General features: G+C 44.0%; 1 protein-coding gene across 1 annotated transcript in view; it reads right to left on the bottom strand.

Annotated features, from left to right (window-relative positions):
* Positions 1-1,346: 1,346 nt before the first annotated feature.
* LOC134614149 (indolethylamine N-methyltransferase-like) overlaps positions 1,347-15,832 on the bottom strand; it is a 194,730-nt gene continuing 180,244 nt past the window's right edge. Inside the window, exons 2-4 of the mRNA XM_063457618.1 lie at positions 14,903-14,975; positions 14,471-14,675; positions 1,347-2,588 (exon numbers count right to left, since the gene is read on the bottom strand). Coding sequence (XP_063313688.1) covers positions 2,171-2,588; positions 14,471-14,675; positions 14,903-14,933 — 654 coding nt within the window. The 5' untranslated portion in view covers positions 14,934-14,975 and the 3' untranslated portion in view covers positions 1,347-2,170. The remainder of the gene's footprint in view (positions 2,589-14,470; positions 14,676-14,902; positions 14,976-15,832) is intronic.

The raw sequence follows: 15,832 nt of genomic DNA on the forward strand, positions 1-15,832 counted from the left end.
TGCACCACCTTGACAACCAGATTTTAAAATCAGCAATCAGTGGCACAGCATACTGTATACAGTTAGTAGCCCCAACATTAATACCAACTGCCGAAATTCATGTAAGTCCCCCTCATGTGCCAAAACAGCTCTGATGCATGAAGGCATTGACTCCAAAAGATCTCTGAATGTGCCCCGTTGTATCTGGCACCAAGACATTAGCAGCAGATCTTTTAAGCACGAGGAAGTAAAAGACCAGGTAGTGGAATATTAACTATAAGCTGCAAGAAATAAAATAAACTATTTCTGAGGAAGTCAATGAAAATGATAGAACTGACATTTTTTTATTGTTTTACTTATTTTATCTGTTAATGCTGCTGCATATTCACAGATCAAGCAGTGAAGCAACTTTCCATTCCATTGCGTGTTTTTTATTTATTGTGAGGTTGTCAGGAGGGGGTGAGATCATGCCTACCATAAGACCTGTTATGTGCATTTTGCTTTTATGTTGTTGAAAGTGCTTTTCTGGATGAATCTTTTTAAGTGCATTTACTGTGTTACACCATTATGGCTATATTGTTTTCCACATATATTTACCTGATCTTGAGGGTATCTTGCCTCTATCGGTATGCATTTAGTTACACCTCCCTTGTGAGTGTAATTTGTAAGTATATAGGGTCTGTTTGAATACTTATAACAGTATAAGATATTTGTGTTTTTCTTCTTGCAGTATTTCCCATAATGCTTTGTGTGGTGTGAATCCCATCATGATAGGTTCATTGCTGGTGGATAATAAAATGAAGCCAGACCAACTATTGCAAACAAAGATTAACCCTTTAAAGACTGATCTGTTTATTAATATCACAATATGACGCATCCAAAGTAACACCAAAAATCAGTATGGAAAAGGGAGCTCTAAGAATTATACGACCTGCATACATACTAAATATCAGAATTACCAATCTATTTATTCATCTAATTGGTTCTTGTCCATATAAAACATGTTCTTAGAAACCAAAACTCACCACATTTACTTAGAAATAGGATATGAAAATTAACTAAAGCTGACTAGAACATGGCTAAAATAATTATTTCAACAATTACTATCTGAATCTTGCCAAATTGTTTTGATTTAACAAAGCATATGTGACAGACCAATGGTTGTGAAATGATTCTTGTTAGCAAAATGGTGTGTGCATTGCTAGTTAGAATAAATGCTAAGAAATATAACTAGGTCAGCAGAAATGTTTTGTTACATGTGTTTAAAGTTTACAGCATGTAGCAATTAATATGATAGCTAAAAATATCAATAGCACTCTTTATACAACTCAGCAATCTGTAACACAACTTACATTATTGAGCAATTAAAGGAACAATATAGGGATAGAAATATAGGGTTAGAAACCAAACGTATTCCGGTCAGAAGTAATTATCTGAGCCAACCAGAATGCATTCCCATAGGAAAGCATTGGATTGGCTGAGATTGTTAATTATGATGTTCTCAGCCAAGACGATGGGCCGGGGGGCCAGGGCCATATGCCACTCTGGCTAGTCAGCATCTCCTCATAGGAAGTTCAGTGTCTTGATGCAGAAGTTGCACACTTTGCAGCGCTGCCACAGGAAGCACCTCTAATAGCCATCTGAAGAGGGGCCACTGGACCCCCAAAGAAAACAATCTTGGTAGTTTTTATCTTTTTTCTTTTTTGTATTTTTATTTAAAACAAAGCTGATAGGGTGCTTCCCCAGTTGCTCCTATGGATGAGCCAGCACTGCTAGAGGAACTAAGAGACACAAACAATGGTTTAGAACTATACAGCAAAGAATGTAAGAGATGAGTCAGATTAAGCAGGAAAAAAAGGATGGAGGGCAGTGAATAACATTGGAGTTCAGAAATGGGAACATAAGTTGGAAGATGAATAAGAGCATAATTGCAGCTATGAGAACTTTGCAGTTATTCAGTACAGCGAGAAATGTCAAGAATTCAACGTGGAATTAACACGTAAGGCCTAAATAGCCAAACTGGACTAATTCTCCATGTCAGCTTTGCTTCCAGTTTAGCTACATTAACCTTACATTTGTCATTCACGTTCAATTCCTGACAATTCTCACTTCAGTGAATAAACCTGATAGCGACTAATCAGTTGGAAAAGTAAGAGAAGACTAGATAGATCATTACAGCTGTCATTCAAAACTATTTCAATGCAGTGAGAAACACTATTTTTTCATAATCAATATCAGTAGTGGAGGCAGTTTTTTCTTTAACTTCATAGCTTTCAATTTTAAATCCTAAATCCTTCAGAGTTTTCCTCGGAAACTCTTCATCATATGTTAAGATATGGAAATTATGTTCACCAATTTTCAAAAATGAAACATTAATATCATAAACCATTACCAGGTGTCCTCCTGGTTTTAGTAAAGAGTAGATTTTTCTTAAATTATTGCAGTAAGCATCTTTATCTTTGCTGACCATTTCCAGAACCCATATAGATATGATGCAATCTGCCTTTGGTAAAATTATTGGGTCTGTCGGATTTTCTTTGGAGAGATCACATTTCAGAACATCCTTAATTTTCGTTCTTAACAGATGTTCTTTTTCTTGTAGTTCATCACTAGTAAAACATATTTAGGATAATATAAATTTCTATTTTTATATATTGTAAAAGGCAAAGAACATGCATATGTGTTGGTCACAAATTGTACAATTATGCCAAATATAAAAAAAAAACATGATATAAATAGTATTCCTTTAGCATTGACTTTGCTTCAAATTGTAGACATAAAATATCTGCAGAATGCAAAACAGTGTCATTGTTTAGGAGAGGCTTTAGAGACTAAAACCTCGAATCTGGGACAGTAAACAATGTTGAATACATTGAGTACAAGAATCAAAATTTTAATGTATCAATAATGCAGCTGCTAAATGTCACTTTCACTTGAGATCTCTCAAAGACCTCTTGAACTGCCTGGTTGCTGAGTAGTGTATCTCCTGCAGCAGGCACACTGCCAGAGAAAGAGAAAGGATACAAAGAAGAGTATCAGTGATACAAAAATAGAATGCAGGCTGTCTGCAGTCTTTAAAGGGGCACCACGATCACCAATAAATGTTTTGCACAATGCAGCCCCATTAACCGACTCCTTAGTCACATCTCCTCACACAGAAAAGACTTCTTTATCGAAAGGTTATGCAAACAGCTCAGCCATTGCCAGTACTGAATGATCTGAACAACAACACAACCTGCATTAGAAGTAGAGGACACCCAGGTAGAATATAGTAACGATATCACTACCTGTTTGTCGTTTCTCTAACTATCTGCAGCCAGGTTGGGAATTAAAGCAGCTCTCTGTTCTGTTGGGACTGAGCTGTGTGGATACTTTTAATAAGGAAGTCTTTCTGGAGGCAGGCTTACAATGCAGAATTCTGCAAAACATTTATCAGTGTCTGGAGTGTCATTTTATGTTAAAGGGACACTATAGTCACCAGAACAACTACAGCTTAATGTAGTTGTTCTGGTGAGTATAATAGCTCCCTTCAGGCATTTTCATGTAAAAACACTGCCTTTTCAGAGAAAAGGCAGTGTTTACATTGCCCCTAGGGACACCTCCAAGTGGCCACTCCTTAGATAGCCACTGGAGGGGCTTCCAGGGTCAGGTCTGCACAGTAAGCAGCCCTGCCATTCAGTATCCCCACGCTCTGCATTGAACGCTGAATTTTCCTCATAGAGATGTATTGATTCAATGCATACCTATGTGGAGGTCCTGATTGGATTGGATAAAAATTGGCCATATTGATGATGTCACAATGGGGGAGGACCCACGCTGCGCTGGAAATAAGATGAGTTTTAAACTTTTATAGGATGATAAAGGGGGGGCAAGCCACCTATGATGGGTTTAGCACTATAGGGTCAGGAATACATGTTTGTGTTACTGACTCCATAGTGATCCTTTAAGGCATTACTTTAAGGGACACTACAGCAACCAGAACAACTACAGCTTCTGGTATGTGCTCAGGTGAGTATAATCAGGGACACCTCCAGTTGCCACTCCTCAGATGACTACTAGAGGTACTTCCTGGTGCAGTGCTGCCCCGTGTGCGTTCATTGTGTTTCCACCCTCTGCATGGAGACACTGAATTTTCCTCACAGAAATGCATTGATTCAAGATGCTGATTGGCCAGGGTTGTGTATGTCTTGTGCTGGCTCTGCCCCTGATCTGCTTATCTGCAATCTCAGCCAATCCAATGCTTTCCTATTTGAAAGCATTGTGATTGAATCAGATCATCACTTTTAACGATGTCAGCCAAGCAGGCACATCAGGGGCAGTTCCAGCAGCAGCAGACTGGAATAAAGGTAATATTTTACAATATTTAGGGGGGGCAAGTGGGGGCAGGAGAAGCCAGATGATGTTTTAGGGTTTCTTTAATTCTTTACATTGCCTAAAACTACCTCATTCTCTAACACCCACTCACATATACAAACACACATTCTGAAACCTAACTTATTTTAAAATTTAACTCTATATGCTCACTCTGATATTTACAGTTTCTCTGCTAATACTGTAGTTTAACTCATTGTCTCTAGTAATATTCCACTAGCCTGCATAGTGTATTAGTGACAGCAATTCTACATTAAGAGAGATATGGATCTGACAAATTATGCAAATTGGCATTTATAGTGTATCACAGTTTATTAATATTCAATAATTAAAACACATGTCTATAATGAAAAATAATAAAATGTGAAATACACCTATTATAACAAAGTGTACTCATGTAGTAAACTGTGAACACTATAAAACATAATGTTCACAATTTAAGGCTGAACAAATGGAATTCCACCCTGCCCTGTATTAAGCAAATACAATGTTGCACAAAAGTTACTAAACAGTATGAAACATGGGACAGAGTTTGAAAAAATCTAATTTTATAGCATGACAGGAGGCTTCATATTTGCTTAAGTCTCTCTTTACTAGAACTCCACAGCAGCACATTAACAGAGAGATAAACACCAAAGACAAAAACATAAGGCATCTATATAAGGCTCCTCCTAAACCACCATTTCCTCTTTCTTTGCTGCTCCGCAGAACAGTACAGGTCAGAGTACCACTGCCTCCTGGTTTTTCCTGGGTGGCTGTGTATTTATTATATGTATACCCCCTTTTTGCTTTGCAATATGTTCGATTATTTCTTTATTCTCTCATTCTGCTGAGTGGTAATTTGTATTTTTAATCTGTATTTTTAATTCTATTTTTTCTTTCCGTTTTTTGTGCTTTCTGTTTTTTTGTGTGCCTGTTGCCTTTACGGTCGCCGTGAAGCAGTCTTCTGACCGCCTCCCGTGCCGACCGTCGGGACCGCGGAGAAAGACTCCAGCGGTCCCTCGAGCGCCGTGTACTGATTCCCGCCCGCCGGCTTCGTCCGCCGAGCGGGAATCCCCTTCCTGCTCCCCGGTTCCCCCCTGCACGCCGCGCCCACTCTCCGGCTATGTTCGGGCAGCGTGAGGAGGGTACTGGGAGCTTCTCTGTTGCCGCGGGTTGCGGCTTCCATGAGCCCTCTCCTCCGTGGCCACGTGGCCGGGTCTGGGGGTGCGCGGCTTTCTAGGTGCTTGCCGCGTGTGCGCCCTTCTTTTAAGGGCGCAGGACACTTTTGGTTTTTCGGTCTTATATTCCCATCATAGATTTTTTCTGTTCCGGTTAGCCATTTATCTTTGTATATATTATTTCATAATTACGGTTTGGATGCAGGAAATGTCTGGATATAAAAGCACCTTCTATCCTTTTCAGATATTTCTTGTGTCACACTACTGTAGCTCCATAGGTGCTTGTTTCACCTCTCATCCTGATTCATCTAAGGTATATGTAGTGGGGTGAATGCCTAGCTTTGGCCCTGTAGTTTTTTGTGAACTTCTGGTAATTTCTTATGATTTTTAGTCATGGCACTATGTCTCAGTTATGTGCAATGTGGTCAAGACAGAACACGCTGTACATTATGTGTTATAAGCGGACAACTTTCTTGTTTCCACCTTTAACAGTGTCGGCTATGACCTATATCTGGGCCTGTGACACGGGCTATGCTATGCTATGCCGTTTGCTATTATATACTGAACGTCGGTTTTCCGGCAGACCTCCTTATATATTTGGGTTTACCCTTCTGTTTTAGGTCCCGTACTGGCTATATTCCCCCCCTAGGTACATATATACCTCTCAGAGGTGATTTGAGGTTTTTTCGTTGGAGCGTGTTTTCCCCCCTGCCTCACTGCAGGTAGCAGTGCATTGCAGGTTTGTGTGGTACACTACGGTTTGCAGTTTTTCTCTGTGCAGGGGTTCTGTGCCCTTACTGCTTATGCTATTCATGCTGCCTGGACTATTTAAGGATTGAGCTGGTCGTCCGGTGGATATCATGGCGGAGTGCCTGACTGGGATGCTGAAGCGGGGAGTTCAAACCCAGCCAGATCTCTTAAACAAAAATAAACGCAATTACAGTTTCTGCATTACACCTGCATGGGACCCTGCTTGGTGACGCTGTCCCTCTCACTGTCCTGAGCCTGACCTTGGTACAGCTTCCCTACATGCCTTTGTGCCGAGACTCGCCTGCCTGTCACCTCTACAGATTTACACTTTGCCTCCATATGCCGCTGGGCCGGTGCTACCTATGCCCATGTATTGGCCGGCTTCGTCCGTGCCCCTATGATTGGCCTGCTCTGTCAGTGCCCCTTGATTGGCCAGCTTTGTCTGTGCCCCATGATTTGGCCTGTGCTGTCAGTGCCATATTACGCATGCTACTGGGCCGGCGGCTCCATTACCGGGACCCCTGTTTGTGGAGCCGACATGCGTTTACTACTTGCCTCTGCCAACTGTAGGGGTGCTGCCCCTACTGCCTGCTAGTGTTACCCATTCTCTATCTCCTTAGGTAACGCGTATCAACATCACGGACGTTATGGAGGCCTCTGCACAGGAGCAGAGTTTGCAGGCATTAATGGATGCAGCGGGGTCCGCCTCTGTGGAGACAGCCCTGGCTAGGGCCCTCCGGACAGGGGTGCAAGTGGGGCCCCCGCCTGGCAGACGACTCGGCTGAGTCAGACTCTCATGGGAGAGAGCAGGCAAGTGCGCAAATGTGCTATTGGAAGGGCGAAGTCCCTAAAACCACGCTCCCGGAGGGCAAGGCTCCGGCGAAGCGTCATGGTTCGAGGTTCTTAACCTCGCCGGCCTCGCGCCGCTGTCTATCGGGCGCTGGGGTGGAGGCCTCCTTGCTCCCCCCCTATCATAGGCCGTACTGGATGAGTGGCGGACAGATCAACTCCCTTCAAGGGTAGCTGATGATGGGGACTAAGACCGTGGGTTCGGCCCAGGTTGGCGCTTGGAGGATGAAGACGCGCCGGGAACAGGGGCCCCCACGGTGGTGCCGGGTGACGACACTCTTCTAGATGCTATAGGTGAACCTCGGTCTGACCCTCGCTCTATCTGGCACCCCAGGTCCTCATTATGGTCGCGACCCGACCACGTAGCACAATCCGTGCGCTACTGGGTCCGTAGACCCCTGGAAAGGGAGGCCCGAGAGTAACTTCGGGCTGAATGCCCCTGGCCGTCCTGACGGACGAGGTGGCGGGGGTCCCGGATTTTGAACCCCTGGTGGCCTCGTACTTGAATCGTACGGCTCGGGACCCCACGTACGGGGTCGAGCGTCACCCCCGCCCGGCACAAGATGAACAGCCGGATAGGCTGGGCCCCTTTGTGCAGGTTGTTGGCCCTGACGGACGTGGCTTACACGGATGGTACGAGCCTGGACCCGGCCGTCAGGCGGGATTGGACGCTACGCCCCATTTGCCTTCTAGGCAATGCTGATCTGCACCGAACGCAGGTGAACGGCTCTGTTTCGTGTGGACGCTAGGCTATCGGAGCCAGGGTTCAAAGAATTGGGCCCCCTGGCCATAAGACCTACTGTTTGGGGTACCTTTCGTTAAGGAGCTACAGAAACGCATCGATTTATTTGCTTCCCTGGATGAAGCACAGTCCTCTATAAAGAAGGTGTTTCGCTCACGGTTATCCCGGCTGGTCTTCGGACCCACAGATCCCGTGGCCCATCCTTTTTTCCACCATACCAGCCCAGACCTCACTACACTCGAAGGGCAGGTAGAGGTCGTGGAGACCGTGCCAGAGGACGAGCGAGATTTCCTGCGGGTGTGTACAACTCCTGCCACCTTTTCTATTCCCCTCTACTACGTACAGACAGATCGTTTCACTGCAGGGACTGGTGGCAGGTAGTGTCTTCAAATGCATGGGTCCATCAGTCGGTATGGGATTATGTCATGGATTTCCACTCCCCACTGACGCAGGTTGGACCTCCAAGTGTCTCCATCATCGCGAGGGTTCAACGTTCCTTGCTGTATTCGGAGGTTCGGACTCTGCTCGCCAATTCCCATTCCTCCCGTTAGGTCTCAGCTCAGCCTTTGGTGCTTCACCAAGCTGCTGACGCTGGTGGTCGCCCGATTCTGGCCAGGGGCGTCCGATCCCTGTTATTTTTCTGGATGGTTTTGCTAGTCCTCTGCGAAGATCCCTCCAGGCTCGGATTTCGAATGTGTTCGGCGACCTCCTTATTGGAGCTCCTGGGATTCATGGTTCATCTGGAGAAATCAGCTTTGGAACCTTTCCCAGACGGTGGAGCTATTGGGGTCAATACGATGGAAGGCGTTCCCCGTCTGCCTTTGGCACTGAGGACAACCGCCCGGGAAGTGAGTAGGAGGATATTACGACAAGTCTGGATTCCCCTTCAAAGGTTTGCCCACATGGTGGGCCCAGGGCCGGATTAAGAGCCCAGTGGGCCTGGTGCTGATAATTATGATGGACCTAATTACAAAATCGTATTGACCAAAAACACTAAAACAGTCCTACCTCCTAAGCATCATGTATCTGATGGAGATGGTGCTGGAGGGAAACTCATAGGATGCAACTATGAGAAAACACTACCCTTTGCTAATCTCACGCTTTCATCTTTCAAGTAAACCCATACCCCCTAACAGCAGTGTCCAGTAAAGCAGGAAGTCTATGGAAGCGGTAAAAGGGTGGGCCACTGACACAAATCACATAACCAGAACGTCCGAAAGGGTGAACATACACAAAAAAGGGGCATGTATGTGTCCCCACGTCTCCCAGACCCTTAGTGTCTGTGTCCCCATGTCTCCCAGTGTCCCCATGTCACTAGGACACTGGGAGACATGTGGACACAGATACTAGGGAACACTGGGAGACCTGGGGACACTGAGACTCATGAGGACACTGGGAGACATGGGGCACTGAGACACTGTGATATATAGGGGACACTGTGATATATAGGGGACACTGTGATATATAGGGGACACTGGAGACTTGATAAAGACCTGGGTACAGGTCAAAATGTTGCGGTGTCCTATAAACATGCTTAAGCCCTTAAGGACCAAACTTCTGGAATAAAAGGGGGATCATGACATGTCAGACATGTCATGTGTCCTTAAGGGGTTAAAGCTATCACAGTGAGAGCCTGAGACTTTTTTTATTTTATACTAGACACGACGGTAACGAAGACACTATGGGCACTGAGAGACATGGGGCACTGAGAGACATGGAGCACTGAGCCACTCTGATACATAGGGGAAACTGATACTTAGGGGACATTGGAGACTTGATAAAGACCTGGGCACAGGTCGAAACGTTGCGGTGTCCAATAAACCTGCCTAAATCTATCATAGTGAGTGCCTCAGATTTTTTCTTTTATACTAAAGGACACTGACACTAAGGAGCCATTGGGAGACTAGGGGACTTTGGGAGACTAGGAAATACTGAGACACTAGGGACACTGGCACACTACAGACATTGAGAGACATCAGGGACACATGGGGATACTGAGATACTAGGGACACTGGCTGGGAAACATGGGGAGTGCCCTATGTCTCCTAGGTCTCAAAGTCGCCCAATGTCTCCCTGTGTCCCCCAGTGTCTCCATGTCTCTCAGTGTCCCCTAGTGTCTGTGTCCCCATGTCGCCCAATGTCCCCTAGTGTTTGTATCCTCATGTCTCCCAGTGTCCCCTAGTGTCTCAGTGTCCCCATGTTGCCCAGTGTCCCCTAGTGTTTGTATCCTCATGTCTCCCAGTGTCCCTTAGAGTCTGTGTCCCCATGTCTCCCAGTGTCCCGATGTCATGAAAGACATGGGGACACATGGGAACACTGGGAGACATGGGGCCACTGAGACACTATGGACAGTGGCTGGGAGACATGGGGACACACAATAGGGGCCACTGGGAGACATGGGGCCACTGTGTCCCTAGTGTCTCAGGGTCCCCATGTTCCCCAGTGTCCCAATGTCTCAGCGTCCCCATGTCTCGGAGCTGATGTCTGGACTCTCTGTGCAGAGCTGCTCCCACGCGGATCAGTGAGTAGAGAGAGGCAGTGAGGGAGATGCCGTAACTTCTTATCACTACCTCTCTCCACACAAACAGCGACCCCTACTGTCCAGCTCTGGTATTGCTGAATAATCTCTGTTTATACTGAGACAGACATTTGTATTGTCGGTATTACTGCAATACCGGCACCGGCTAGGCAGCCTCAAATACCTGAGAAATACTTCTGAGAAATACCTGGCAACCCTAAGAAATACATGAGAAATACCTGGCAACCCTAAGAGTAGTGTGTAAAAAAAAAGTAAAAAAATTTTTTTATTTTTTTTTAAATCAATGGGCCTATTCCATGGGCCTGGGCCTGGAGCTGCAGCTCCATCAGCCCCTATGTTAATCCGGCCCTGGGTGGGCCTCCTCTCAGCCTTGATACAGGCAATATACCTGGACCCACTACACTACAGGACCATGCTACGGCTAAGGCCCCTGTTCTATGCATGTATCCTTCTTCAGACCGGATGATTTTCTGCTCCCGGACGGGAAGGCCGGACTGCGCGGGTGGCTTCTCCGCATGGCCGCATGGAACGGCGAGGCTATATTCGGACCAACCCCAGATTTCGTACTGGAATCGACTATACGCCTTTGGGTTGGGGTGCCACGTGTGTGACCGGGCCCGTGGTCGGACAAGGAATCGGAATTCCACATCAATTGCCTGGATTGATTGCGAGTTCGTTGACAGTTCGGAGACTGGCAAGTCACTTGTCGGACTGTTACACCCTCCTTCGGAGGGACGAGGCCTCAGCGGTACAATATACCGACCGCTTGGGAGGCGCTCGATCTCGCACACTGGAGGTGACGAAGGAGATTTTCCGCCTTCTGCTTCCAGCGCAACATCGCATTACAGACGAAGTATCTACTGTGTGAATCGAGCCTGACGGCGGATTCGTTCTCCTGGCTTTGGAAGGATTCCAGCGACTGGGAACTCTTTCGACCCATCTTCATCGTACTCGTGCGTCGCTAGGGTTTGTTCATGGTGGGTCTATTCGCCGCCGGAAGGACCATCGGATTCGGACGTGCTTTGGTTGGCTCCCGGATCCTAGGTGTGCGGTGGTGGTCGCGTTTCGACAGGTGCGGTTGTTTTCTCAGGAAGCATAGGTGTTTCCTCCATTCGCCTTTATCTCCCGGGCGTTACTTCTAGTCTGTGGTCGACGTGTGCCCTTAGTGTTGTTGGCTCCGCTATGGCGAGATCGATCGGGTTCACGGAGCTTCTGTGTTTTTCCTGTCGGGATCCTCTACTCTTACCGCCGTCTCGAATAATCCTCTTGGACTCTTTCCAAGTGCCTGGTATGTCACGGCGTCGTCACTATCGGCCAGGGACCTTCTCTGGGATCCCTGAGTTCCCGAGGAGATGTTTACCTCTCAGCATGGGTTTCATAGTTTCGTTGGTGCTTAGGACAGGATGCTGAACCCATTTTTTCCGGCCCGTGACCAACTTGCTGAGTGTCTTGTCCCTCCTCGATGATTTGGGACGGTTGTGCCGTCTGGTTCTTGTGATTAGTCATTTATTTAGTCGGCGCGTGTTCCGTTTGGGGGTGTTTTCCCTTCGGTCAGGACCCGCTGGTCTGCAGATTCCTACGTGGGATGAGGCTGGCACGTCCTCCAACACCTAAATACTCTTCCCTCTGGGAGGTAAGTATGGTTTTTAGCGTTTTCTTCGAGATCCGGCCGGAGTTCCTTGTTTTTCCCTTCGCCAGCTTTCTACTGGTTTTGCCCTCTTGTTGTGTCTGTTTTCGTTCAGGCGTCTTTCTGATGTCCGATTCTTCACCCCTATCCAATCTCGATGGATGACGTGGTTATTGACACTGGCGGGGGGAATGCGACTCTTAGAGTGCATTCGGTTAGCGCCGCTACTGCCTCCGAGTTTTTCCTTGATGGGTGTTTCGTCTCGGGGCGTTTTTGTGTGTGGCGGTCCGGTCCCGTGAGGAGTTTTCTTGCGCCAGTTTGTTTTGGACCGTCGGACTATGTTTCTTTTGCTTTGCTGTCGGAGCGTTAAAACAGCAAATATGAAGCCTCCTGTCATGCTATAAAATTGTAGATTATACTAGCTTTAGTGTAACTATAATCTTAATTTTATTAATGACAGGAGGCGAATATTTCCCACCCAGTTTGGTTTCTCCCCCCCTTGTTTTGGATGGATTGCATTGATTGTTTTTCTGTCGATTTGTCTGATTATCTGGGCTAGGTTTGGTAGTCTGGGGTGATGTTGTGGGAAGTACATGTTATATTGTATTGACGGTCATTAGTGATGAATTTCATGTCTTTATTCTGTCAGTACTGGATCGTGGGATTTATGTTTTATCAGTACATTTCGTTCACTAATCAGTGTTTTCAATTCTGTTTATTTCGTTTCAGTTTTATGGTTCGACTTCGGTTCATAGGATCGGCTGTTTGGCAGGATGAAGTTCAAGTTCATCCATTATCCGAAGTTTTTCCTGATGGCATTCATTGTTATGTTGAAATATTTTCTTTAGTTAGTTTTTGTTATTATTGTGTACGTTACTTTGTCGCAGCGTGAAAGAGGAAATGGTGGTTTAGGAGGAGCCTTATATAGATGCCTTATGTTTTTGTCTTTGGTGTTTATCTCTCTGTTAATGTGCTGCTGTGGAGTTCTAGTAAAGAGAGACTTAAGCAAATATTCGCCTCCTGTCATTAATAAAATTAAGATTATAGTTACACTAAAGCTAGTATAATCTACAATTAAATAATACAAAATAGGCAGACCTCTCAAAAAACATAACAATTCATAACATAACAATGTGATTATCTCTTTATGTTTATCAGTTAAAAAAGTTGATAACAGTAACGGGATAATTATAATGATTATTTACAGGGGGCGTATAATATTATTGGAAATTACAAATATTATAAAAACTTACTTATGACACATCAATAGCTTTTAAAAATACATTAATACAAATTATTCATGAATCATACAGTAAGGGTACTATTACCACTAATGAAAAATGGTTTTATTAGCCTCTGGTAATACTCCATGTTTCTACCAAATCCCTTATTATTTCCACAGTAGAAACTTGTATTTTCCCACATTATCGACTAGTTGATTATCACATTCAGAAATGCGTTGCTCCCTAACACCTTATATCAGAGACACTTGGAATGTGTTGCAATTATAAAACACGTACAATTTTAAGATTCCTTTTTGTGGGCCATTATTAATGTGTGTTCATTCTACACCAGGGGTGCCCTAAAGATAGATCCCCAGATGTAGAACTAAAACTACCACAATGCAGTGCATGTTTTTAGAATGCTTTAGAATGACAAAGTATCATGGTAGTTGTACTTTTAAAACACCTTTGGGGCACCCCTGCTCTATTCCATTCTAGAACACAAGCTTTGTATAAAATTTGTTCAATGATATTTTGTTTTTGTCCGTAACCATATTAACCACAATAACCACATTAAATCCATATACAAATTATTATATTGTATACAATATCTACATGGATCAACTAAGTAAAACCAGTGATAGACAAAATAGATGCAAACATCATATTGGTTTAAGTGCCCGCTCAGTTGTGTAGTTTTAGTTTTAGTACTGCTTTTGGCCCTTCCATAGAAAAAGGTTGCTATATGCAGAAAGTGTGATATTTACTCACACTAAACTACAACTAACAAGATATTACTTCATAGTACATTGGGACAACTTGAATATTCAAACATAGACCAGGCGCTCCCCCTTTATTCTCTCAAGGGTCTCCTCTTTCATACATTGGGCACTTATTGTAATTCTGGTTCCCCTAGTGTGCCCTACACTAATTGTACATAATCTGTTTAAATTGCAGAGTTTGCATCGTCCATATGCAGATCGTGGGTGGTCATCAATGTCTACTTTGAACACTAGGCTGGGAAAGTCTAACGTGTGATCTAGCAATGACCATGAAGCAAAATCATCTGATTTAACAACATATAATAATCAAAAGTGTGAGATTGTATCTGAGACACTATGAGAAATGTGATCTTTAGAACAGTTCTGTATTAAAGAACACATGGGGGTTAAGCATTACCCAAATATCTAAGTCTATGAAATTCATATAAATATAGAGTGAATTCTATACCAGTTTCCTTCCAGGTCCTTTAAAAGTTGTGAAGCATGAGACCAGTCAAATGCAGTATCTCCATTTATCCATTTCTCCATTTCTTTGATTGAGCGATCATTAAATTCTAATATAATAATATCTTTGAAGTACTTGCAAACTGGGAGTAAGGAAAAAATAACGGGACCTGGACTAAAGTCAATCAGCACATCTCCTTTAATATTACCTGACAAAGAAAGAAAATGTTATCTATTTGAATTACATCTGTGATTATGTATTGATATGTTTTACATATCTGTAGGAACACACATTCATTTGGAAAACACAATAGAGTAAATGTTTTGGTTACTTATATATGTTTTATGCAATTTTATACTCTATAACTTTTTCCAAAAAATTTGGCAAAATCAAAATGATATAAACAGTTTTTAATAATTAGAAATAAAAACATACCTTTTGCAAATTCCTTATGGAGATATGTCATAGTATTTATGAGACCATCAGTTAGAAGTCCTTTTTCAATTTCCTGAGAAAAATATTTATTAAGAAATGGTTCTGTTTCAAGATCATGAACATGATAATATTTTAGAGAACTGGGATCCATCTGGGTATTGTCTCTTGGGGTGTTTAATGGTTCTGGAATGAAGCAGACTAAATCACTTAATCTAAACTTTATATCAAAACATTGATGAGAAATAAGCACGATCTATCAACAAACCTCTGCCAAGGGCTTATCATGTTTAGTATTCATTTGTATAATGAAAATGTTTACTGTTGGATGTTTTAATTCAGGATGATGATGCAGTTCATTGTTTTGCTAAGAATATAAGGTAAACATAGTGGGTAAAGAATACTCTCATGTGCTAAAATACATTCTTAATGAGAGAAAAAATGGTACGCAAGAGTATTCTGAGAACGGACAGCAGTTGAAATAGCCTGCCCTTCGGTGGGTCCCCGCTCAGAACTCAAGCTGGTTTTAGCTCATCTTGTGCCATTACAGAGAGAACATATCTGAAGCATATCAGACTGGTCCCACCCATACGGGCAGTCCAGATCCGAAATGCCAGCAAGTTCTCTCTGCACGAGAGACACAGCAACCCCAGACGATCGTTTCAGCCTTGTTAGGCATCATCAGTGAGGCATAGCTGATATCTCTCTAGGGACCGTGAGCAAGGGGTCCACGTCTGGATTACCCTTTAAACTTATGGAGAGAAAAAAATGGGTCGCAAGAGTATTCTGAGAACAGACAGCAGCTGAAATAGCCTGCCCTTTGGTGGGTCCCCGCTCAGAACTCAAGCTGGTTTTAGCTCATCTTGTGCCATTACAGAGAGAACATATCTGAAGCATATCAGGCTGGTCCCACCCATACGGGCAGTCCAGATC

The sequence above is a fragment of the Pelobates fuscus genome, chromosome 6 (genome assembly GCF_036172605.1).
Source record: "Pelobates fuscus isolate aPelFus1 chromosome 6, aPelFus1.pri, whole genome shotgun sequence".
NCBI classification, from domain to species: Eukaryota; Metazoa; Chordata; class Amphibia; order Anura; family Pelobatidae; genus Pelobates; species Pelobates fuscus.